Below are 23,463 nucleotides of genomic sequence, written 5' to 3' on the forward strand. Positions count from 1 at the left end.
TATTTCCGGGGCAAAACAAAAATAATTTAAAAATCCTTTGCCCAACCAATTGATCCAGACATTCTGAGGTGTATCTTGAACATCACATATGACATGTATGGCAGTAAGCCAGATCCATGTTCAAAAACTAAAAACTAAAGATATAAGGCAAATTTTCCAAACAGATATCTGGCCATACAGGTGTTGTTGTAGTTCGATCCTACAGTTTGATGCTGTGCCATCACAATAAACCAGGTGACAAATAGTGACAGTACATTACTATTGCAACTTTGTAACCTGGATTACAGATTATATAATCTAGTACAGTTTTACAGTATCTTACTGTGACTGTATTGGTGCGAGTGGTGAGTCAACACACCTTGTATGACTGAGCTGGGAGACATTGTCAGGCACAGGTCAGGTGGAGGGGCATAAATCGACACTTAATTATTGTTTGTTGTGTACCTGTGTATAAGACACTTTTTTCCCGCCAAAAATAAAATTGAAAGTCGGGGGTGCGACTTTCAATTTTATTTTTGGCGGGAAAAAAGTGTCTTATACACAGAGATTTACAGTAATCAAATATTAAGAAAAAGATAAGTGGCGCTTAGCACTGATTTGAGATAGTTACCTTTTTATTGTCTATTCTTTCACTTTTTCCTCTTTCCCTCTGTCTTTTTTTTTTTTTTTTTTTTCTTGGGGGGGGGGGGGGTGGGGGGGGGGGCAACTGCCCCATCACCCCTGGCTATACATCTTACTTTGTTCTACTTTATCTTCATTTGTCAACTACATGTATGGCAGTGTATTTTTACCCATATAGCGAAAATTTAAAATGATGATTTTGATTACCGAGTACGTTATAAAAAATACTACCGGTAAACATATAGCATAAAGAATATTTGTCCACAATACAGACATCGCAGCAATGCCGCAGATGTGATCATACAAGTTCACAAGGAGATATCGCTACCAATGGTAAAACATTCAGGTGAGTGCTTTGTCTTGTTTAAGGTATATTTGCAAGTTTTTACATCAAGCAAAGGCAGACACCCGTATTTAGCACTTGTATGATACTAGTAGGATCTAAGCTGACAAGTTGGTGTACATACATGCATAAACTGTATTTTTCCTGACTTGAGTAGCTGTTTATATTATTTATATTCAAATTTATATATGAAATAGTTGCATAATTCCGTGTTTGAATATTAAATATTAATTTGACATAAAGTTGTCTGCAGTAGACTACTATAACTTTACCGTGAAATAAACAGTAAAACATTCAGTGTCACAACTTGCATGTGCCAAAAATGTCTTCTTTAAAAAATTTACAAACGGATCTTTGTACATGTACTTGAAAATTACAAAAAAATATATTTCATCACTTGTTTACTCTTTAGGCATAATTTTACAAATTGCAAAGGATAACGTAATGTATGACATATATATATATATATATATAAGAGAGCAAATCCTGGTTTGTTTTTTCCATCTTTTCCTAATAGGTAATGTTCATTATTTTTGTTAGGATTATGAATGATACTTTGGTGGAATTGGTCTTATCGTTTCATATTTTCTTTCAGGCTGTTCATCATATCGCTATAGTCACATTCGCCATTGGAAAGACTTTGAGCTAAAAAGACGAGCCATCACGTGAATCATCCTTCTTCAAATATGTACCGGGTAAAGGCAGAATCCATTCTAAATAATTGTTTATAAAATAAAACATTGATTTAATTTAATTGAAAACGTAAAAGTATTTGTACTTTGCCTGACAACAGCATACATTTGTGTTTAGGGGTACACTGCCTTCTGGGAGATCAGGGGAAGGGGAGGTTCAGGCTCGAGGGCACATTGATTTGTGGTTAAAGGGCCATTGAACATGACAGAGAAAAACTGCAATACTCGTTATGTGAAAGGCAATCAGTATAATAAATTAGGTATTTATTATTAGAGTAGGTACTTTCAGGCTAATTGCATTGCTAAATTTTAGTCTCAGTCTGGCCCTTGATTTTTTATCTTTCTATTGTGTCATATAAACTTTGCACTATTGTATTGAAGTGCTAGTGTCATACTCCCTCATCGTCCAGGTTACTGGTTCTGAACAACAGAGCCTGCACATGAGGTTCACCACAAAATCATTCAAGCAATGGGCTGAAACGGTAAATTCAGCATTTGGCGCTAGTGTGATCACTACACCATTGTTTAGCACAAAAATGTTTGGAACGAGCAACCTTGACAACTTGGTCAGTATGACATCACACTTCGGGACTCTATGACATCTTGTTAACGCTCATTTAGACTAACAATGATGTTACCCAGTTTAAGAGGAGTGAATAAAGTCCCTCTATTGAGGGAAAAGAGCTCATCATTTGGTTGGCCTTGTCATTCTTGAGTTTTGACCCAAGTCACGGTGGTTCTGTGTATGTGGATTGGTTTTTCTTATATGGGTTAAAGAATGAATATTTCCACTCTCCTTCTTGTCAAAGTAAGCAATACCTCTTTCAGCAAGCAATGTAAGATTATTTATTGCCTTATGAAGATTTATTGCCTACTTGTTTCTATCATCCACTATGTGTGGTGATATGAATGCTATACAAAGGAGTCTTTTATAACTGCTCATCCTTACAACCCTATATTACAATTGATAATTCTAGGTTCTCTTTTCCCTTCAAGTGTATTTTTGGTATCACTGTGTGTAAACTTTGAAGTCCGAAATGCAGATGTCGACTTGGGTGATAATGGCGAAAATTGCTCCTTTTTAAAAAAGCCTTGTTTTTGGGGAAAAAAATGTAGAATGAATTTAAAAACATTTTAATAATTGTTTTTACTACAGTATATAACTGAATTGTCTTTAGGATGGAAAAGACGTGAACTTTCAAAAGTAATGATCGTCACATGTGGATAAGTGAATGTTGTTTCATCACACTCAATTTCATGATTTGTTTTGTTTTGTTTGTTTCATTTATGTGTTCACAGAATTCCTCAACAGAGGTCAGTCACTTTGAGAAGCTTAGCAGAAATGGAACAGAACAAGATAGACAGATAGAGGAACCAGAGGAATGGCATGAACCGGATCTGCTAGATCAACAGGAGAATGCAACGAGAGAGAAAGAGGAGGAGAGAAGGAGAGAGGTAGAGGAGGAGACAAGGAGAGAGGCAAAGAAGGAAGAAGAGAAGAGGAAAAAAATAGAAGAGATTGATAGGAATATTCAATCACAGATAGATTACTTCCAGGAAATTGCAGAGAGTCTGAAAGCATTTGCTTGCATGATGGTAGATATGAAGGTTGTGAAGGTTGAAATCAGAAACATCAAATCAATGCTGCAAGAACTCACAGGGAAGACGAATAGAGATAGGGAGAGAGTAAGAGAAGACAATGCTCGGGAAGAACAGTGGAAGAATAGAGATGGGGAGAGAGTGAGAGAGGACACTGCTCGTTACAAACAGCAGAAGAATAGAGATGGGGAGAGAGTAAGAGAGGACACTGCTCGTCACAAACAGCAGAAGAATCGAGATGGGGAGAGAGTAAGAGAGGACACTGCTCGTTACAAACAGCAGAAGAATAGAGATAGAGAGAGAGTAAGAGAGGACAATGCTCGGGAAGAACAGCCAAAGGAAAGAGATGGAGGAAAGATGGATGCAGGAAGAGTAATTCTTAAAAATGATTATAGAACACATGTCAACATGGGAGAGGATGAGAATTATACAGGTAATGAATACTTGGAGGAAAGTGATGATGATCAAGCTGAACGGTTTGTGGACATTCTTGGTGATGACAGTGACAGTGGAGATGATGGTTTTGGGATTGAAGAGAGAGGTGCAAGAAGGATAGATGAAGATTCTGTACAATTAGATAAGATGGGAGAGGAGGATAGCAGAAGTGATGCCAGAATCAGTGTGTCAGAACGAGACAAGGAAGATTTGGGTCAAGAGAAGATTTCAGTAAAGGCAACATCTTCAGAGAGGGTGACGACAGATGTAGAGAAAGCTTGTTCAAAAAAGAGGATGGCGTGGGAGAAATTGTCTATGGGAGTGATTTGTCACCTGTATAAAAGGGCTATTTCGAAGGGTAATTTTGCAAGGAGTGTACTGAGGAAGCTAGTTGGTGATGACATTCTGGTTAAAAGCACCTGCTCGGGGAAAGGAGGTAGACCATATGAGCAAGCGATAGACCCTGACATACTACAGTATGCCCTGGAGACAACATACGATGTGTATGGTGTTGAAGAACATGCAAAGGAAAAATGCCGCCGGGAATGTGTCCAATCAATTGATTCGCATTGTAGGCAACTGTTCAACTCGCAAACCAAGAAGCCGTCAAACAGGGATGGAATGAGTGAAAGAAAGGCTCAGGGAACAGAGATGCCACCATGGCAGCGTTTATCTGACAAAGAAGTAATTGGCATTAGGTCATGTGCGAAAACAATGACTAATTTTGTTATAGCTTGCTTGCGAAAGATAGTTAGTGATGAGATACTGGTCAATAGTAACTGCTCTGGGTTACCACGTCCAGGCTCTGGAAGACCAAACGTCAAAAGAATAGACCCAGATATATTGAGTTACATCTGTGAGTCTACGTTTAAAGCTTATGATATTAAAGAATGTGATAAGAAAAAGTGCGTTAAAAAATGCACCACATGCATTGATGCACGCTGTAGATACCTGTTTTGGAAAAAATGTGGGAGTAAGTCAAGGAAAGGAACAACGGATGCAAGTATGAACGAGAGTGTTCCCAAAGACGGAAGGTTCGAGAGCAGACATGACGTTGAGAAAGAGCGGGTACAGAGTGCAACAGGGAATGACACTGATAAAGACAGTGAAATAGAAAACGTAGATGAGGAAATACACTGGGAGAGTTTATCAGATGAATCCATACTTGACATTCATACTACGGCCAGTTCAAGAGCAGATTTTGCCAAAAGTATCGTGAGGAAGATTGTTGGTGATGAGATACTGGTCAATAGAAACTGCTCTGGGATAGCACGTTCAAACTCTGGAAGACCAAACGTCAAAAGAATAGACCCGGATGTTATGAGTTACACGTTTGAGACTACGTTTAATGTGTATGGTATTGAAGAATCTGATAAGAAAAAGTGCATTAAAGAATGCATCACATGCATTAATGCACACTGTAGATACCTGTTTTGGAAAAAATGTGGGAGTAAGTCAAGGAAAGGAACAATGGATGTAAGTATGAACGAGAGTGTTCCAAAAGATGGTAGGTTTAAGAGCAGACACGTTGAAAAAAAGCGGGTGCAGAGTGCAACAGGGAATGATGAGACTAATAAGGACGGTGAGATAGAAAACATAGAGGAGGAAATACACTGGGAGAGTTTATCTGATGAAGACATCATTGACATTCATACTAGGGCCAGATCAAGAGGGGATTTTGCCAAAAGTGTCCTGAGGAAGATGGTGGGTGATGATACGTTAATTAATAGCAGCAGTAGCTCTGATGAGACGGTAAAATCAGATGGACCCCAGCCCATCGATCCGGACATTCTCAGTTATGTCATTAGATCGACATATGACGTGTATGGTGTTCTGGAAGCTGAGAAAACAAAGTGCCACAGTGAATGCTTAGATGCTATTGATTCATACTGTAAATACCTACGTGATAACAGATAAATTCTATTGGAACATCAAAGAGAAAGAGAGAGAGAGCGAGTAAGAGAGCAAGAAAGAAGTTTCAAGGGAGATGCAAGAGAGAGAAGTCACAAGGGTGATGAAACGGAGTAAAAGAGGAGAAAGTGAGAGAGGGAGAGAGAGAGAGATGAAGCAAGGGTGACAAGAGAGACAAACTGAGAGACGAGAGAAGGATTGCAAATGAGAGAGAGGGAGAGAGAGAGAGAGAGACTGGGGAAAATGGATGGGAATGAATAAAAAGTCTGGCCGGAAGTCTAGGGAAATGTAGTGTGAGGAGGAAGTTTTAAAACATTTGTATTCATGGATTTGTCTGATGCATTTGATTTTTTGTTTGATTTTAGGTGTTGAAATGGGAAGGTTTCATTATTATTCCAAAACTGTCAATAATACTAGTTCTGAAAATGTTGTATGTACATTGAAATACATTTAAACATTTCATTTTTTTATAATCTGCTACAGTGCTCAACGTCATATCTTTGGAGCAAGATTAACAAGTATATGTATAGTTAGTCTCATTTATACTTGATTAATTTCACTTGTACACATATATTTGCATGTATATGCTTTTAGCTTGTTAAAAAGATGTCTGCTTTATTCTGTCAATGTTAATCATGACTTTAAGACTTTAAGTTACAATCACTTCTCTTGAATATGCAAGCATTGCAAAAAGTTATTGCTAATAAATATCTATTTTGAGGTATTGAATCCAAATTGAGCTCTGGCTGTAAAGAACTATTTTTCATACTGTAATGTGCATTTGTCGTGATGGAGCTGTACATAAATTAAGTACACTGTGTTGTGATTAATTTCTTCATTTTGTGATATCATGATTGTAAAGTATTTTTTTTTACAGCTTGTTCTTATTTGCAAATTTGGAAACGGAAAATTGGGTCGTGAAACGTTGTGCACATTTTGCATTTATTTTTTTATTTTTTTTATTCAAACATTTATAGCCTTGACAAATGACTTCTTTTGTATGTCAGTTTTTTTAAGCCCATCGGATTGCCAAAAGAAATTATAAGTGTTTGACGATGTTCAAGCGTGGGTAATATATTTGTTCGTGAAGTAGGCAACTTGGCGATCACTGTATAACCCTGAGCCAATGTGTATTACGCTCCTGTGCATCCGTCCGGTTGCTGCCCTCTAATACACCCACACTTGAGCAACTTTAAGTTTGATACTCTCTGAAATAATGAGGTAGATTTTGTACAAAAAACCTGCATTTGCTGAAAAAAGGAAGAAGGGTGGTACCATGATGTGGCAGTTGATATTGTTCTGCACAAACGAAATTAATGAAGGCAGTTTTTAAGATATTTTTCATATTAAACTTTAATCAAAAAAATCATATGTCCTTTGAAAGTGCAGAATGTTCAGGGTATTAATGAGATTTGTTACTCCATTACCTAGATTTTCTCAGATTATTCAATATTTCATGTCTAAACAGAAATATCAGTTGATAAAAGAAAGATGAGTTGAGTAGAGAAATGAAAGAAGGACGTGTGAGAAACTAGGAAGCCCATTTATTTGTATGGTTGTATGGAAAATACTTTAATACAGAGAAGATTAAGTTCTGGGAAGAGGTGGAAAATAATTTGTGAGCGTAATCATTGTATTACCGGTATGCAAGTGTGGAAGAACATCATACAAAAACAGTTCCCTGAAAAGTATGGTTCTTCAAATGCCTTAATATTCTAAATATGGCATGTAACATTATACAAATCGGACCAGATTTTTATGCTACATGTTCGTGTAGTCTTATCCATGTTTGTGTAGTCTTACATGTTTATAAATCTTTCTGTGTACAGTGTTTGTAACTTTAGATTACCAAGACTGGGCCAAATTTCTTATAATCTTGATGAACCAGAACCTTGCAGTATACATCAATACTTATATGCTAGATGATCAACCTTTTTTGATCGATTCCACAATGTTTCTTTTACAATGCAATTGCATGACCAGTTCTAACTCAACTTTATCTTTAAGTGTTGGTCTGTGGCTTTCATGAACCTGCATTTTTACTTCATATGTTTGGGCATTAAAAATGCAACATCTGTAAGTACTTGTATGTTGTAATGTCTTAAAAACAATCACAAATATTCATGCTAAAATAACAGGAGTCTCTCTGTGTTTCTATAAAGCCAAGTCAATTGAAAACAAAATTGTGCGATGCGAGGCATGATAGACCCATTTTAAAGAGGAAGTATGATCTTGCGTGTATAGTTTTCTATTGTGATATGTTTTTCTTTTTATATTGCCAAATAAATTTTGAATCATATGTTAACGAGAATTGTAAAGTTGCAGTTTTTCTGAAAAATTATATGTGGAGATCTTTGAAAAAATGCAAAAGTCAGGTAGCGTGAGTGAGTGGGTGTGAGTGCACGTGGATGAGAGAGTGTGGATGTGTGTGTGTGAGTATGCATGTGGATGTGCCAGTGTGGGTGGATGTGTGTGGGTTAGTGAATGTGGTTTGTGAGTGGGTTAATGAATGTGGGTGTGTGTGAATGTGCTTGAGTAAGTGGGTGTGGGTGGATGTGTGTGCTTGGGTTAGTGAATGTGGGTGGGAGTGAGGGTGCATGTGGATGTGCGTGGGTGAGTGAATGTGGTGTGTGTGAGTGTGCATGTGCTTGAGTGAGTGGGTGTGGGTGGATGTGCCAGTGTGGGTGAATGTGTGTGTGAGTGAGTTAGTGAATGTGGGTGTGTGAATGTGTTTGAGTGGGTGTGAGTGCATGTGGATGTGCCAGTGTGGGTGGATGTGTGTGAGGATGTGTTTGAGTGTGGGTGTAACTGCATAGAGATGAGTGAGGGTGCATGTGGATGTGTGTGGGTGAGTGAATGTGTGTGAGTGTGAATGTGCTTGGGTGAGTGAGTGTGGATGAGCGTGCTTGTGTAAATGTGGGTGTGTGAGTGTTTCTAAGGGTGACCTTAGATATGTGTGCAGGGAAGTTGAATACACCTCCCAGGAGAACATCAAGGCGTCCGAACCGAGTTGCCCTGAGCAAATGGACACCACCTTGACAGATTGTAATCATAGGTGGATAACTCTGATCTAGATGAAGATATTGAGAGGTCAAGCAGTTACATGTATGTATGTATGGGGATGATTTTTAGTATGGCCCATGGTTGCGTGTATGTCTTTCAATGATGTATTGTGACAGTATTAATGATGAAAATATTCTGATGGATAAGAACGATTGGTGTGTACTCAGTCTTGATGCACCAATGTAAATTCCTTGGTGACTGGTTGTGTGGTGCTATAATTATTTAACTGTAAACTTCATCGCAATTGTTTATCCTCTGTTAATCCTCTGGTAATCCTCTGGTAAAATCTGTTTTTGTTCTTCACTCTAGATTGTCAAAGTAAAAATCAGCAAGGTCAAACAAGATGGACTCGAGGTCATCCAGTTGCCTGGCAACAAGCCAGCATTCATTCCTAAGACCCATCTCTCCGACCATCCTGATATATGTGATGCTCTTCTTGCTAGCTACAGTGAGGGAGATGTCATAGACCAGGCCCTGACTTGGTCCTACAGTGGCAAGTCCAGGACTTGTGTATCCTTGAAAGTGCTTAAATGTTTCTTGCATCTATTACCTATGTAATTTTGGAATAATAACTCAAAATTCATTTAGTGATGAAGATATATCTTAAGTAAGTTTGGCATAGATTACAGAAGAAAAGAAATTATTCTTGAATTAAAAGCATAGAGCACTTTGATTTTATCTCGAAGCACAGAAAATCATGAACCTATGAGCAATGGTTTTATCCTTCTGCTATTGATTGCTGTCGTATTTATACAAAATGAGATGAATGGTGTAAAAACATATCTTTATAGGTCACATTGAATCTGTAATTAATATGTTAACACGTAGAAACAAAGAGAATCATTGTATTGCTTGAATTTCATATGTCTCTCTAGTGACCCCTATTTGCATAGAGACATTTCCTCAACTTTAAAAAGGTTTTTTGCCAGCATGTAGGCCTATATCGCTTAAAATTACATCCTTGACCCGAAAATTCAGATTGTGACATGCAAGCCATTGCTCTTAAATGCTGCCAGGAACAAAACCGAGATTGTCCGTGATTTCTCAGAGCTGGAGACCAACATGTTCCTCATTGGCGTCCTACGTCACACCATGTCTTACGGAGTCTTTGTGGAATTCCCGAATCATATTGTGGGCTTAGCACCAAAGGCGGTATGTACTTAATTTTATTTTTACCAAACCTTTGATGGTACTTTTACTCATCAGAATGTAGCACACACTCCTAGGAGGCACAAAACCACCAGACCAATAACAACTAAACAGTCCCATGAGCCCTCCACCAATAAATACACCAGCACATGCTGTACTTTAAGTCCTTCTAATAGGACATGCTGGACATGTACATGTAGGTGCCCCACTACCCTTTTAAAAACTGCAGTATCAGGGAAAAAATTATTTAAATTTTTTTAGGGGCTACTATTCAACCTTGCTTGCATGAAAATAACACTCTTTAATTTGTTTTGCATTGAACTCTATTCAAACTTTTATGACTTTCTGGGGCTCTTTTGGGCATTTCGGGGGCTAATTCGCCCTGAGCCCCCATGTATTTCTTTCACTGTGCAGTATCATGGCCAGTCCCTAGGACTGTTTTTATTTGTCTGATTCTAATAGTTTTCAGAGTATCTCAAAAAAGCAAATATGACTTTAGTACCAAAGTTTGTAAAAAATAAATATTGTTATCTTGAATTTGAATTCAACCAAAGGCTTTCATTTATTGTGGTATGAATTATGTACATTGGTCTCAAACCGAAATTTATATACACAGATGATGTCCGATGAGTTTGTCAGTGATACTTCCAAGCTCTATGAAGTGGGTCAAACATTGAGGGCAAAGGTCACAGAGGTCAATGTGGAGAAGAAACGCTTCCTGGTCAGCCTGAAAACGTCAGATTGTTTCCAGGACGATGCAGAGGTGTATACTGGGTTGGCCGGACTAGAGGCATATTTTAGAGACAGAGATAGGGCAGAGCTACTTCTGAAAGAAAAGAAAGGTGAGTAATTTACAAAGTTTTTACGGTATTTACTTTATAGAATTTAAGGAATATCCAGTTGTTGCAGAGTAATTTGAAAGTGCATTGTCCATTCTTTCGCCTGTGAGTATCATGGGATCTTGGAATTGTTCTACAGTGCCAACTTGCCCAAGGCTTGTCAGTACAAGAATCTTAGATGATTCAGTAGCCTGATGTATAAATGTATAAATGTAGCTACATTTATACCACACACATATCCAGCCCAGGGGGTGAATGCCCAAGATGCCTACAAAATACTTTAGTCACCCTGTAGCCAAGCTACCCTTAGGTGCCTAAAGCATTCAAAGAATTTATTACTGTCTACCACGTACCGATAATGATTTAAAATGTACTACACCTGGGTTGAGAGTGGCAAATTCAGATAAATGACATTGGCACTGGGAAATCATGATGGCGTCATAAGAGCATTTAATAATACAGTCAAACCTGTATATAAAGACCACCCAAGGGAAACAGAAAGAGATGCCTCTGTAGACAGATGGCTCGACTAAACAGGTTCTACAACACATATTCTTCTCAAGGGAAACAAAAATAAATGGCCACTATAGACAGGTGGCCTTTATAGTGAGGTGGCCACTAAGACAGGTTTTACTGTAGTAGCATTTCAATACTCCTATTAAAAACTTAACTTAAAGCCTGTCTGCAATAGTTTGGCCAGGAGGGATTAGACCTCCATGCAAGGTCACTGACAGGAGGTTATCTCATCAAACCAGCTCTCAATTAACATAAGAAAAAGGGGATCATGGGGGACCGATGGGTACCGCTTAGGCATTGTTTACTATATAGAGGGCGCAAGTAGCTACGAGTAGTGCAGTCCCGCCTTTAAAAGTTCTTTCCTTTTCTCCCTCTTTGTAGAGTTCAAGCATGTGATCTCCCACAAGGTTGGCTCTCTGGTCCATGCCACAGTCAGGAGTACTCCAGGAAAGGGAATCATCTGTTCCCTCCCTCACGCCGTTGATGCAGTCATTCCACAGGATCATGTACATGGTAATGATAAACCTTGAATAAATCTGTAAATTAATTGTTCCTCTACATCATCAATAGTGATCTGTCAGTTTACGACAGGTTCAGTGACCCAATCAAAATTTTATATCAAGTGTCTCTCCACGTTCCTCAGTCTTGAGCCATCCATTTCAGCGTTTCATACCCTGTTGCTCCACATTCTGTGATTAAATCATTTAGAAAGCCTTTACGAGGTCTTCCCCTCTTCTTCTTTCCATGAATACGACCTTCTACATACAGTTCACTAATAAAACAAATAACCTGTGAAGACTTTGAAGATTAAGTCTCTTTCTGCTAGTGACAAGGAGTGCTCTGATGACATTGCTTTGCAGTCAATTTCCTACACTCACTGCATTCCTGACTACAATCCTGGACCCAACACTATACCTAACCTTTATCCTTACCCAAATCTCTAACACTAAAAATAACACTAATCATAACCTTATATTTTTAATGAAATAAAGTCTTGACCAATTGTCACTGAGAGAAATGCCAGTCCAACCCCACAGGCTTGCAAAGATATTAACTTTAATTTGTCTCTTTTGAGCCAGAAGGGAGCTAACTCATATCATTATATACAGAGTTAAACTGGCTCCAAACAGTTATCTCAATATTAAAGTAACCTTTCAGAATAAGGGAAAGTTAGGGATTTCAATATGTCATTCTCTTTCAGTCTTAATTGTTAGTATACACTGTAAATATGTTAATGTCTAGTACAGGTACAGACGTTATATTTTATATTCCTTCATCTTTGATCTGTAGGGAAATCCCCCAAAGTTGGGGATAGTATTGAAGCTTGTGTGATGAATATTGATCTATCAAGCAAAGCTGTCACTCTGTCGCTGAAGCCAGACACCATAGAGGGATGCAAGAAATCTAAATCTAAAGGCAAAAAGGTAACAAAGGCTGAATGCTGACTTTTTTGTTTTGTTGTATATTTGACCTGTACGAGCCAGAAAAGGTGCAATTTACTCATGTAAAGATACATGTAAAGCTGTTTACATATTGTTTTATTTTCAGATAATTTATCAGGCATGGTTAGATGTTGGACGATTTTACATGTGTAGGTCGATACTGTTAAGTGGCAATTAATTGTAGACCAAAAACGAGCCATTGTGTGCCATTAGTTCACCTTGTTTTGCCAAAGTAACTTACATGTTTGTTTAAGATTCTTGTCAGATTTCAGGGGAGGAACGATTAAATGAAATGAAAGGTGTGCAACAATTATTTAAAATTTATTTTAAAAAATTCAAAAATTCAAACAAAGACTTTATTTCATCAAAAATCATCAAAAATCATGAGAATCACATATTTACAAGATTCGATAAAGTGAAAATAAAAAATAAAAAAAATAAAAATATATAAAATATAAACAGGCAGACAAATAGAGGGGAGGGTGTATAAACAGAAATACAAGGCAGCAATATATTTACAGATACATAGGAACTACATGTAAGAGGGGAAATAAATGTATACATTTCTGTATGCTGGTAATGATATACTTTCAAATCAAGCACAGAATCGGAAAGATTTGATTATTATCTGATTCATTGCTTCACATAAACAAAATTTATGAAGCCATTCTGAAAGTGCTCCATTGTCCACCTAATATACAACATTGAACTAATTGGTAGACTTAATCAAACCATATGGAAAGACATTCTACTGATTCCTTGCTTGTAATGTTGTTGTTTTTGTTTCAAAGGGCAAGAAAGCGGTTGCATCTTTGGCAGAAGACAAAGGAAAGGTTCTGATGGTCAAAAGTGAATTCATATTAGCCCAAACAGGCCAGGGAAAACTTGTCTACCTGTCTGCAAAACAGGTGAGTCAGTTAGACATGATTTACTTACATCTACCTACCCTTTTGGGGCTGTGTGATTATATTTTGTATGGTATGTGTTTTGAAATGATTTGATAGGTGTTACAGTTTTGGCTGTTACAATTTTGTATTCAGATGTGCCTGGTTATTTTCCATCTAATTTTATTGATTCAATTGACTTTGTTTTTGCATTGATAAAATTAATGATATTGATTCCGGGATGAGATTTATTTGTAAATGATTTCATAGGAGTATCACCGGTGATTTTTGTAGTGGTTTACACGTGTTTAAATATGTATTGGCTAATTTCCATTTGACTTGAATGATTGTATTTACTGTTATATCTTTCTATTCATCAATGATGATTGCTATTGTTTTCTTCTACATGTAGCACCTGAACAACTTCTCAGTGCAGAAGGATGCTATAAAAATTGGGGATACAGTAACAATAGGTGACTCTAGGTAAGTTTCATAATGTAAGCAAATGATATCACAGTATACCAGCAAATATACTGTACAATCCCTGTCCTGGTTATAACATATTCTCAGAGATCAGTCACGTATATATAGTGACTTGAGTAATTTCTTGAAGTGGTCAACAGATGAGGCCATCTGCACAGCAGATTTATATATACACACATTGTTTAGCAATACATTCAATGCTTTCCGGTTCCCAGCTATGACATTATCTCAAGAATAATACTAATGCCAACAAAGACTAATGGAAAAAAATCAGATTTTGAAACACTGACCAAGAACGTTGAATGTCTGAGACAAGAAACCATCATCATCATCATCATCATCGTAGTCGTCGTCATCGTCATCATCATCATCATCATCATTGTCATCACCATCGTATATTATAATTTTGGTATGTTACTGTCACTCTGTTTCGTTCACGTGCAGTTTTGTCGACGGCAGATTCTTAGCAGCTCTGGTGAAGGAAGATAAGCCCTCCAAGAAGAAGGAGAAAGAACGCAAGTCGGCCGCTGTCCATGATACCTCTCAGAAGTTAGTCGGTCAGATTGTAGATGCCGTGTAAGTACTCATTTAAAGACGAAATTTATTTGTATCGTTGTCAGGACATGTAATTCAGGGATGCTGTCTTTTAAAAAGTAAATTAAAAGAGGACTTGTGAATACAGTGTACATGTGAGCTGGAAGCACCAAGATATAGTGGTTCATTCACTTGTGTTTCATTCAAAAAGTTTATGGTTCAAATACCTGCCCTGTGCATGGTCAATCTACAGTTAGCTCACATTAATCAATCTTAAAGGTATAGACCAGTTTTGGAAATACCCCCTCTCAAAAAATGAAATAGAAGCTCTCATTACCAATCATGACTAATACGTGATGAAACCGCCTTCTAATTGATATATTTGTTAAATTATCATATCGATCTGACCTGGATAGATATCGCTAATGCACTTCAACATTGAACATTTGGGAAAATATTTCAGCTTTTTTGCGAATTTAGGTTGAAATATTGCCATCTAAACCTCTGAAGGCGATATTTAAACAATATTGAATGGATATTTTGCACCCAAAACCCTTGCACCGCAATTTTACCACTACCGGTCTTTACCTTCAATCAAATCCAGTGACTGGGGTATTATCACAGTGAAATGCACTTTGTGCTGATAACAGCTGCCAGATTTAAAGCCAGGATAATAATTTCCTGTCACATTTGAAATGCATACGTTTTATGTACATATCATGAGATATGTGCTTCCATTTAGGAAAATGGAATATCATTATTAGTATTTTACCTACAGTGTATGAAGACTGTAGATGCAAAGATGCAAAACTGAAAAAAGTAAAAGAAAAGACAGTACCTGTTTTTGAAATTTGTAAGTGAATGGAAAGAAGGTTTTTCAGGGGGACAACATGTGATTTTTAACTCATACCTGTTTGTTTTGCTTCAGTGTGAAGTCAGTGAAGGAATCTCAAGTGAACATAGAGATTGAGGGTGGTCAAGGCTATGGCAGGATACATGCAACCGAAGTATCGGATACAATGAAACCGGTGAGTACCGAAAATGAACAAGTTGATCATTCTTTCTTGTCCTTTGTATGTGATATCATTAAATTATACCATACACAAGTCACACCCTTTTTTAAATGACAGCTTAATCTTTGTAATGATACATGTTTTTTCCTTCGTAATATTGGATAATCAAGTGGTTTCTAATGATGCACCGAGATTTAGCCAGAGATTTGTTTAAAATTGCAATCACCAATGGAATTATGATATCTCTTAAAGCCCCACTGCACTACTTATAGCTACTTGCGCCTTCTATATAGCAAACAATGCCTCATCAGTGACCATTGATCCCCCATGATTCCCTTTTTTCTTATGTTAATTGAGAGTTTATTTGATGAGATAACCACCTGTCAGTGATCATGCAGGTACATGTAGGTCTAATCCCCCTGGCTAAACTAGTGCAGTGGGGCTTTAACATATTGACTACCAGTACTCGATTCTCAAGTTCCCGTAGGCAATGGATAGAATAATCATCAATGTATGGTGAACTTATCCATCGTGTAATTGAGAACCAGTATATAACGTTTTTACCATTTATCCAACCAATCTTTTTGTTTTTCTCGTCCATAGGGTTCATACCCTCTGGAGTTCTTCACCATAGGTCAGAAGGTCAAAGCAAAGGTCATAGGTTGTCGCCGGGGCAAGAGAGGACAGCATCTGGCCGTCTCACATGGCCATGGTGCTCTGTCTCTTTTAGAACTGAGCACCAGAAAAAGGTATGCTCTCTCTCTTTCTTTCTCTTTCTCTCTTTCTCTTTCTTATCTGTATTTCCTTCAGAGTATCTCTCTCTCTCTCTCTCTCTCTCTCTCTCACACAATCCCTCTACCCCCTCTCTCTACCTATTGCTACATGTATCTCAACATTTGATATTACAGAGAAGTGACTTCTTTCCTACCACAATTGATACAGAAGTACTCCACTATGAATTGTGTCTGTGAGAATTTGATGCCAAGCATTGTCAATGGGAAAATGTCAAATATGGGGAGGCAGAAGAAAAAGGAAAAAAGCAGGATTAAATTAAGTTAAATTGATCAGTTGAATAAAGGCCAGAAATACCAGGTAAACTAATGGTAATAGGAATAGCTAATTGAGACACTATCATACCTGCCAACCCTCCCGAATAATTCGGAATACCCTGTTTTTCTGGATTTTTAGGACCCCAAAATGCGGGATATCCCGGATTTGCAAATTTTTGTTTGTTGCTTAAGCCAATTAAGCTTGTTTTATCATATGCCGCGATGTGAGAGTTCATGTATTGCGTGCGTTGAAGGCCTGCATGATTGAGCAGCGAATTTGTATTCGCTTTTTTGCACAGATTTACCGCGTATTGCCAGTTACACTGCCGCTGCATGTGCAAACGCCTGTTAAGCGTACAGATTTCTTATTTTCGAAGACATAACGTGCTAAAAATTCTAAATTCTCATTTTCAAATGTTGGCAGGTATGCACTATCTGTTGGTCATAAAATACAATACCCTCATGTATTATGCTTTGTTACTAGTGTGATGGAAGCAGACAGTGTACCTTCAGAAGACCAAAGCAGTGAGAATGAAATGAATGCTTTCCAAATAGGACAAACAGTCACTTGCATCATCAACAGAGTAAGTGTGATTGATTATTATTCTGAAAGTCATCATGTTAAAAGTCTGGTATTGGGTATTAACATCTTAACATGATCAATAACATTTTTAGATTTTCAGACTGTTATGACATTCTTGTACAGGTTTGTGAATCTGCTAACCTACAGGGATTTTTTTAAATTTTGTTCATATTTGTCTTTATTGAGGTTTTAAGATTGATTGAATAACAAAATCAGAGTTTTGGACATCAGATGCAAAATATTTTCCAGAATTTTATAACATAAAGCAAAAGATCAGTAATTCAAACTTAAACCTCATTAAACAATCAACTTATCTCTTCAGAAAATTAGCCAAAATAAATAACTGCATTTGCATTGAGATGAAAATGTTCATGGATATTTATTACATCATCTTTGAACTGGTTTAAACTGGTTTAAGAGAGAAGTAGGTCACTCAACTATACAGCCTGAATGTATTTACAGGTTGTAAATTACACAGGAAATTCTTGGTGTGTAATGTACACTCATAGGGGTGTAACATACAAGCTTGGAATTTTGGAAATTGCAATCTTTATGAAATCTACAAGAAATCAACTTCAGAGTAATTTTTCTTGGCACAAATTTGTAAACAAGGAGGAATGTGAAATTAACAAGAAACAGGAGGATTTCAAGGTCAAATCAAGTATTATAGTTTCCTTTCCCATTGAAGGCAATGCCAGAGACATTAAAAGTAGGTTAGAGGACATGATATCGAGATGAGTTTATTAGATATTGGAACTAGTTTGTTGAATACCATATAGGTAATTTTATATGAAAATAAAAAACTATTTACTCCCATTATTTCATGATCTGAAGAAACATTTTTATAGCTTCTACTGGGAAATGATAAATATACAGGTCAAAGATAACAAGTAAATTTAAGTGATATCCTAGTTTGTCAATTATAGATGTTCATTGACTAGCAGATGTTTTTGTATGACAATGATTAAGATATAAACATTATGAAATTTGATTATAAATCAATTTGAGTGAAATCTATCGGTACATGTACAATGATCCGAATAGCCCATAATATATCCATTAGTCATTGTTGTTATCTTATTTTGCAATGTTAAATTGTAATTTTTCAGTTCCACAAGGAGATTCTATGGGTTCACCTCAGTCGATCTCTGGAAGGCAAAATTCATCGCCTAAATCTCTCCAAGCATGCCTCTACACTGGAGAACCCAGAGTCGTACTTCAAACCGGGTCAGGTTCATAGGGCAAAGGTCGTGAGACAGGATAACGAGCACAACATGCTCGAGCTGTCTATGAGCGGTAAGTCAAAATTCAGTTACTTCTTTATCAAAGATCTGCATGTACATTATAACATGTATTTCAATTACATTAATGCACTATTCATAATAAGGCCTAAGAAAAAAAATGTTGTATTGCCGTTTGCGACCGACCCAAAAATCTTGAAAATCTACAGTCAGCTTGTTAAAAAAGTTTTTTGAAATACTATTTTTAGAAAAAAAATATATTAAAGCATTCAAAACTGAGAAATACAATCCCGAAGGGGGAGTAAAAAAAGAAAGATTTCTGACTGACCCACCCTTGTTTTGGCACCTAAAGTGCCTAAAGGATATTTTGCTTCTTGTTTGTCTTGTCTTGAAAATACAATAGCGCCTCAAAGTGGCTATTGATGTTCGGACCATCATGCAGTGGCTGCCCGCATCTCTTGACTTCATTTTGGGAATTCTGTTTTTCACTAGTTAAAATGTGTGTGCTATAAGTTTTTCAATGAATATATTTCTTGGTAGTATTATTGTATTTTTTTAAACATGCAATTATTGGAGATGTTTTTTTTTTAATGTACATATGTTAATCTCACAAACATTCATGGATGCTTTAGTGATGTTCAAACCAGAGTTATTGGATAAAGCCAAAAAGCAGCTTAAATCTTATTTTTATGTTTCCATAGTAAGCTCTAATCATTAAGAAAATTGAGTCATCAACTTTCTTGTTATCAAAATGCCATTGCCTTTTAAGAGTAAATGAAAGTCTATTTATCTTTTTGGTAGAAATAGCAAGGGTATTCTCCCACTTATGTAAAGATGTTTTGAAAATGGCAATCAGTTTTCTTTTAGTTTTCAAGATGAATACATCATTTCCTTAACCTCCCATTGACATTTACAGTATCTGGTCATTTCCGGGTAGATTCTTTAAAACAACTGCGCAGCTGGGAACTGTATATAAATTTGTGTGATGGTAAAAGATATATATGATCAAAGTATTGTTGTAGCTTGAAATGACAATCCTCTTATTTTTTTTTCTCGGTGTGTTATTTTAGGATGCATCGCAACCACCTTCGAAGTAGGGTCTGTGGTCAACTGTAAAGTGACCAAAATCCTGGAAAACAAGGCTCAAGTTCAGCTCCCCTATGGTCTTCAAGGCAGCATGTTTGCGACGGACATCGACGATATCTACCAAGAAAACCCACTGGAAAGATTTGAGCACCATAAATATCACAGGTATGATGCTAAAGATGAAGGCCAAAACTGTTTCATATTGTCCAGTGTAGGGCATGTGTAGAGAGATTACCACTAAAGGTGCTATGTGAGAAATACATTCTTGCTTTGCTTCTAGATTTCACTCATCCCGAATTTGATCTTTTTTGTTGTTGCTTGTTTGATATACATTTGTGATAATAAAATCACCTTTAACATTATTGTTATAACTCTTAAATTATTAATAAAATTGTTTTTATCATGAGTATTAGTAATCATTAAAGTTATAACCATTTAATTATCAATTTACGTCCTCAAATTTGCATGATAGATGCTGTATAAGTGAAGCCAGCACGGGTAAGCATGGTGCTTCCGTCTCCATGCGACCTTCCCAGGTCAAGAAAGCTACCCCGCCCTCAGGATACGACCTAGAGATACGAACCCTAGATGACCTCAAGAAAGGTCAAGTCGTCAGAGGCTATGTCAGGCACTGCTCGGAGAAGGGAGTCTTTGTCAGGTGACTATCAAACTTCTCTTTTCCTTGACATTAATGGCGCTCGGCAAGAATCACCATAGCTAGTAGAGGAGAGATAGTTGCATCACTAGCAGACGCGCTCCTTCATAGATCATGGAGCACCAAAATTGTTCTATCAGCTGCCAACCATTCCTATTTTGCAGGAATAAATGATTCCTAATTTTTGGCCTTCAAGCTATTGTTTTGAACCCTAGGTTCCTCTCTTTTTCTGTGATATTCTGTGTGAAATGTATACAAAATAGTCCGTATTTCTAATTTTGCCTTGAGAGATTCCTAATTTTCGCTGTGATAGGTTGGCAGGTATGCATTGAGATTTTATATGGGAGGGATCTATTTGGAGCTTCTTGTTTACGCATGTTTAGATAATTTATCCTTGAACACTTTGCCTAAACTATTTTGATAACTTCATGTACTTACCACAGATTTGGTAGATTTCTAAATTATACATAGTATCACTGTGTGATGTTACCATTGTTATATTGCTTTTGTGTTTTTATGTTTTTATTATAATGTAATATCTGAAATATTTGTTAAACAGACGATATCAGCCCTGAGCTGCATGTCACGTCTTTTTCAATGATCTATTTCAAATCATTTGATTTTATTTGTCTGTAGTCTTTCATCAAATCTCCATGGGCGCATCCTGCTGAAGAAGCTCTCTGCTTTCTATGTGAAGGATCCATCTGCAGTATTTACTGTCGGCAAGCTACTCTCTACCAAAGTGCTTAGGTATGGAACCACAAGAATATAGGCAAGGGGCAATGGTCGGGAATGGGGTATGGGGACGTGGCTGATGACTCCTGGGACCCGTTTCACAAAGCCTTTTTTCAATGACAAATGACAAAAATCAATGACAAATCTGCTGATAATCAATCAGAAGCAAGGATTTCAGTAACTTATAATAAAAAATGTCATTTGCCACTGATGACAAGTTTTGTGAAACACCCCCCTGGTACCTCTATTCAATTGTTTATCATATGCAGTGTATACTTTGAAATGAATTAGTTGCCTTCCCCAAATTGTGTATGTATGACCATACCAGTGCCTGGATATGATTTCAGTTCCTGTGGATGTGATATTTGGAAGGAAATAGTACAAGTTGATTCAAGCAACCTTGGAATATTGAGTTATGTTGTAGAGGAGCTATTGTCCTCCATATTTGGTTCAATGACTTAGATTTAATTCCAAGTTTTGTTCATCCTTAAATGGATTCCACTTTAATAGTAGACTTGGTTTTAATTTAAAACAATTGAAATATTTTTTATTCTAATCATCAATTTAACAGTTCTTCACCCACATGTGTGTATAGTTTCAACAATTCAAATGGATTTATTACAGATATCTCATGTATTTGATGTCTTTTTATTTGAGATACCAAACTGAAGTGATTAGTCAACATGGTTATGGAATATGTTCTTGTTTTTCTTCCCCACCAAGCATTGACAAGAAGTCTGGGAAGATAGAACTCTCATCCTCCAGCAAGGACACCGGACTGGAAGACCCTGTACCAGAGGACCAGAGACAAGCAGGAGGTACAAACTTGCACCCCTGTTCTACCAGGGTGTGATACATGCACAGTTAGGTGGGGTTGGGTGGGGTTGATGTTTGGTATAAGAGTGGAATACTCTTGACAAGCTTAGTTCTTGTACATTTTGATAAACTCAGTGTCACTGACAGAGTTGAGACGTGTGTATTGTAAACAAAAAAAGAAAGAATAAACATTTTGCGCCTTGACTTCACATCCCACTGCGATTCTGTTTTTCACATATTTCATATTCTTTTAGTCTCTATTGTTTAAAAAAGATTTTCTCTCTCTTTTTTGTGTACAGTGAAGAGGAAAAGAGATGGCACAAAGAAAGGTAAAAAGTCCACAGAAGATGGGAATGATAGCGGACTAGGAGAAGCAGATCCTCTCAGTGACACAGAAGCTGAGGTTAGTGATGATGTCATATTTAAATGCATCATTATACAACTATAAATCTGAGATGCGTGTTATCGTTGTCTGTGATATGGTGTAATATTGAAGCCCTAAAAAAATTGTGCTTCAAAATGATCAAAAGGAGGCGCGATAGCTCAGTCGGTAGAGCAGTGGTCTCGTTATCCGTTATGCATTAATCCTCATTACCAGGTCCCTCGGAGAGGACCTAAAGCCGTCAACGTCTGGTTGCTTACCTAGTACTTACAAGCATTAATGCTTTCTTAGCAGTCAGGTAAAAAAATAACCACCACCATAACCACCACCATCAAGAAGTGCCTCAAAAAAATTAAAATCTGTGAGTGACCGGTTTTACCATACTCATTTTCCCCATTAGACTGTAGTGTGAAACAAAATTGTTAGGAAAAAGAAATTTTTTGATTTCCAATCATAAAATATCTTGATAATCAGACAAGCGATCGGCTTGTAAAAGCCATGGGATTCCTGACTGACCTAAAGGTTTATAATTATGATTGCAGCATGAGCTAAATCCAGGATTTTGTTTCAGAATCTGAGGCAATGTTACCGAGTCACTTTAAGATGATTGGAATGGTAGTACATGTAAATATTGTAGTAAATTTACAATCAGTAGTAGTAGCAATAAAAACGATAAGTATATTAATGTATTTATAAAGCGCCATTTCCATGTACTTGTTCAAATGTGTTTTACTATTATGTTATTAACAAAAGAGATGAATTTAGAAATATTTATTAAAGGTACTGAGAGATTGCTGGTTGCGGAGAAATCGATAGTTTCAAATACTATCACATGTAGATATAGGAGTGGCAGCAGTTGATTGTAATTAATGTATGTGTATGCTTATACATGTACATCTACTTTGTAGTAATAGCAGCAATAGCTACAAATACTCTTAGAAATAGGAGTGATAGTTGTCGAGTGTTATGGAAGATGATGAGAATTACAGGTACATTCATGCAATCAAAATTTTTACTCTGCATTGATCTTTTACCATTTAATTTCCATTTTTATTATAATCTCTTTCATTTCCAATGGTGAGAGACCTACAGTGTTACCTTTATATAACTTTTCATATTTTGGCTCATCCCCAGTACCGGTAGATCCTTTTGTTAATTTGTTAATACCAAATCAACTGAAAAAATAGGATAAGGTGACATGTAGAATAAATCATTTTTCATAGGAGAAAGGAATTGTTTTGTTTCTTCTCTCTCAAGCAGACACTTTTGATTTCCTTGTTTTACTGGCCACCTGCAATAACCAACTAGATTAACAGCTTTATTAAGTAATAAAGAACTTTTTTTTAAAGCCCGACAGAACTTTACTTTTACAGTACATTGTCAAAAAAAATG

General features: G+C 36.9%; 1 protein-coding gene across 1 annotated transcript in view; it reads left to right on the top strand.

Moving 5' to 3' along the window:
• The first annotated feature begins 2,192 nt into the window (after nucleotides 1–2,192).
• LOC584784 (protein RRP5 homolog) overlaps nucleotides 2,193–23,463 on the top strand; it is a 32,301-nt gene continuing 11,030 nt past the window's right edge. The window contains exons 1-19 of the mRNA XM_030986421.1: nucleotides 2,193–2,222; nucleotides 2,956–4,374; nucleotides 8,974–9,174; nucleotides 9,643–9,816; nucleotides 10,430–10,655; nucleotides 11,550–11,681; nucleotides 12,459–12,592; nucleotides 13,402–13,518; nucleotides 13,907–13,977; nucleotides 14,422–14,553; nucleotides 15,440–15,539; nucleotides 16,128–16,273; nucleotides 17,058–17,157; nucleotides 18,266–18,452; nucleotides 19,468–19,648; nucleotides 19,956–20,141; nucleotides 20,775–20,888; nucleotides 21,597–21,691; nucleotides 21,989–22,092. Of these exons, the coding sequence (XP_030842281.1) occupies nucleotides 2,193–2,222; nucleotides 2,956–4,374; nucleotides 8,974–9,174; nucleotides 9,643–9,816; nucleotides 10,430–10,655; nucleotides 11,550–11,681; nucleotides 12,459–12,592; nucleotides 13,402–13,518; nucleotides 13,907–13,977; nucleotides 14,422–14,553; nucleotides 15,440–15,539; nucleotides 16,128–16,273; nucleotides 17,058–17,157; nucleotides 18,266–18,452; nucleotides 19,468–19,648; nucleotides 19,956–20,141; nucleotides 20,775–20,888; nucleotides 21,597–21,691; nucleotides 21,989–22,092 (3,849 nt within the window). The remainder of the gene's footprint in view (nucleotides 2,223–2,955; nucleotides 4,375–8,973; nucleotides 9,175–9,642; nucleotides 9,817–10,429; nucleotides 10,656–11,549; nucleotides 11,682–12,458; nucleotides 12,593–13,401; nucleotides 13,519–13,906; nucleotides 13,978–14,421; nucleotides 14,554–15,439; nucleotides 15,540–16,127; nucleotides 16,274–17,057; nucleotides 17,158–18,265; nucleotides 18,453–19,467; nucleotides 19,649–19,955; nucleotides 20,142–20,774; nucleotides 20,889–21,596; nucleotides 21,692–21,988; nucleotides 22,093–23,463) is intronic.

The sequence above is a fragment of the Strongylocentrotus purpuratus genome, unplaced genomic scaffold (assembly GCF_000002235.5).
Source record: "Strongylocentrotus purpuratus isolate Spur 01 unplaced genomic scaffold, Spur_5.0 spur5_scaffold_15, whole genome shotgun sequence".
NCBI classification, from domain to species: Eukaryota; Metazoa; Echinodermata; class Echinoidea; order Camarodonta; family Strongylocentrotidae; genus Strongylocentrotus; species Strongylocentrotus purpuratus.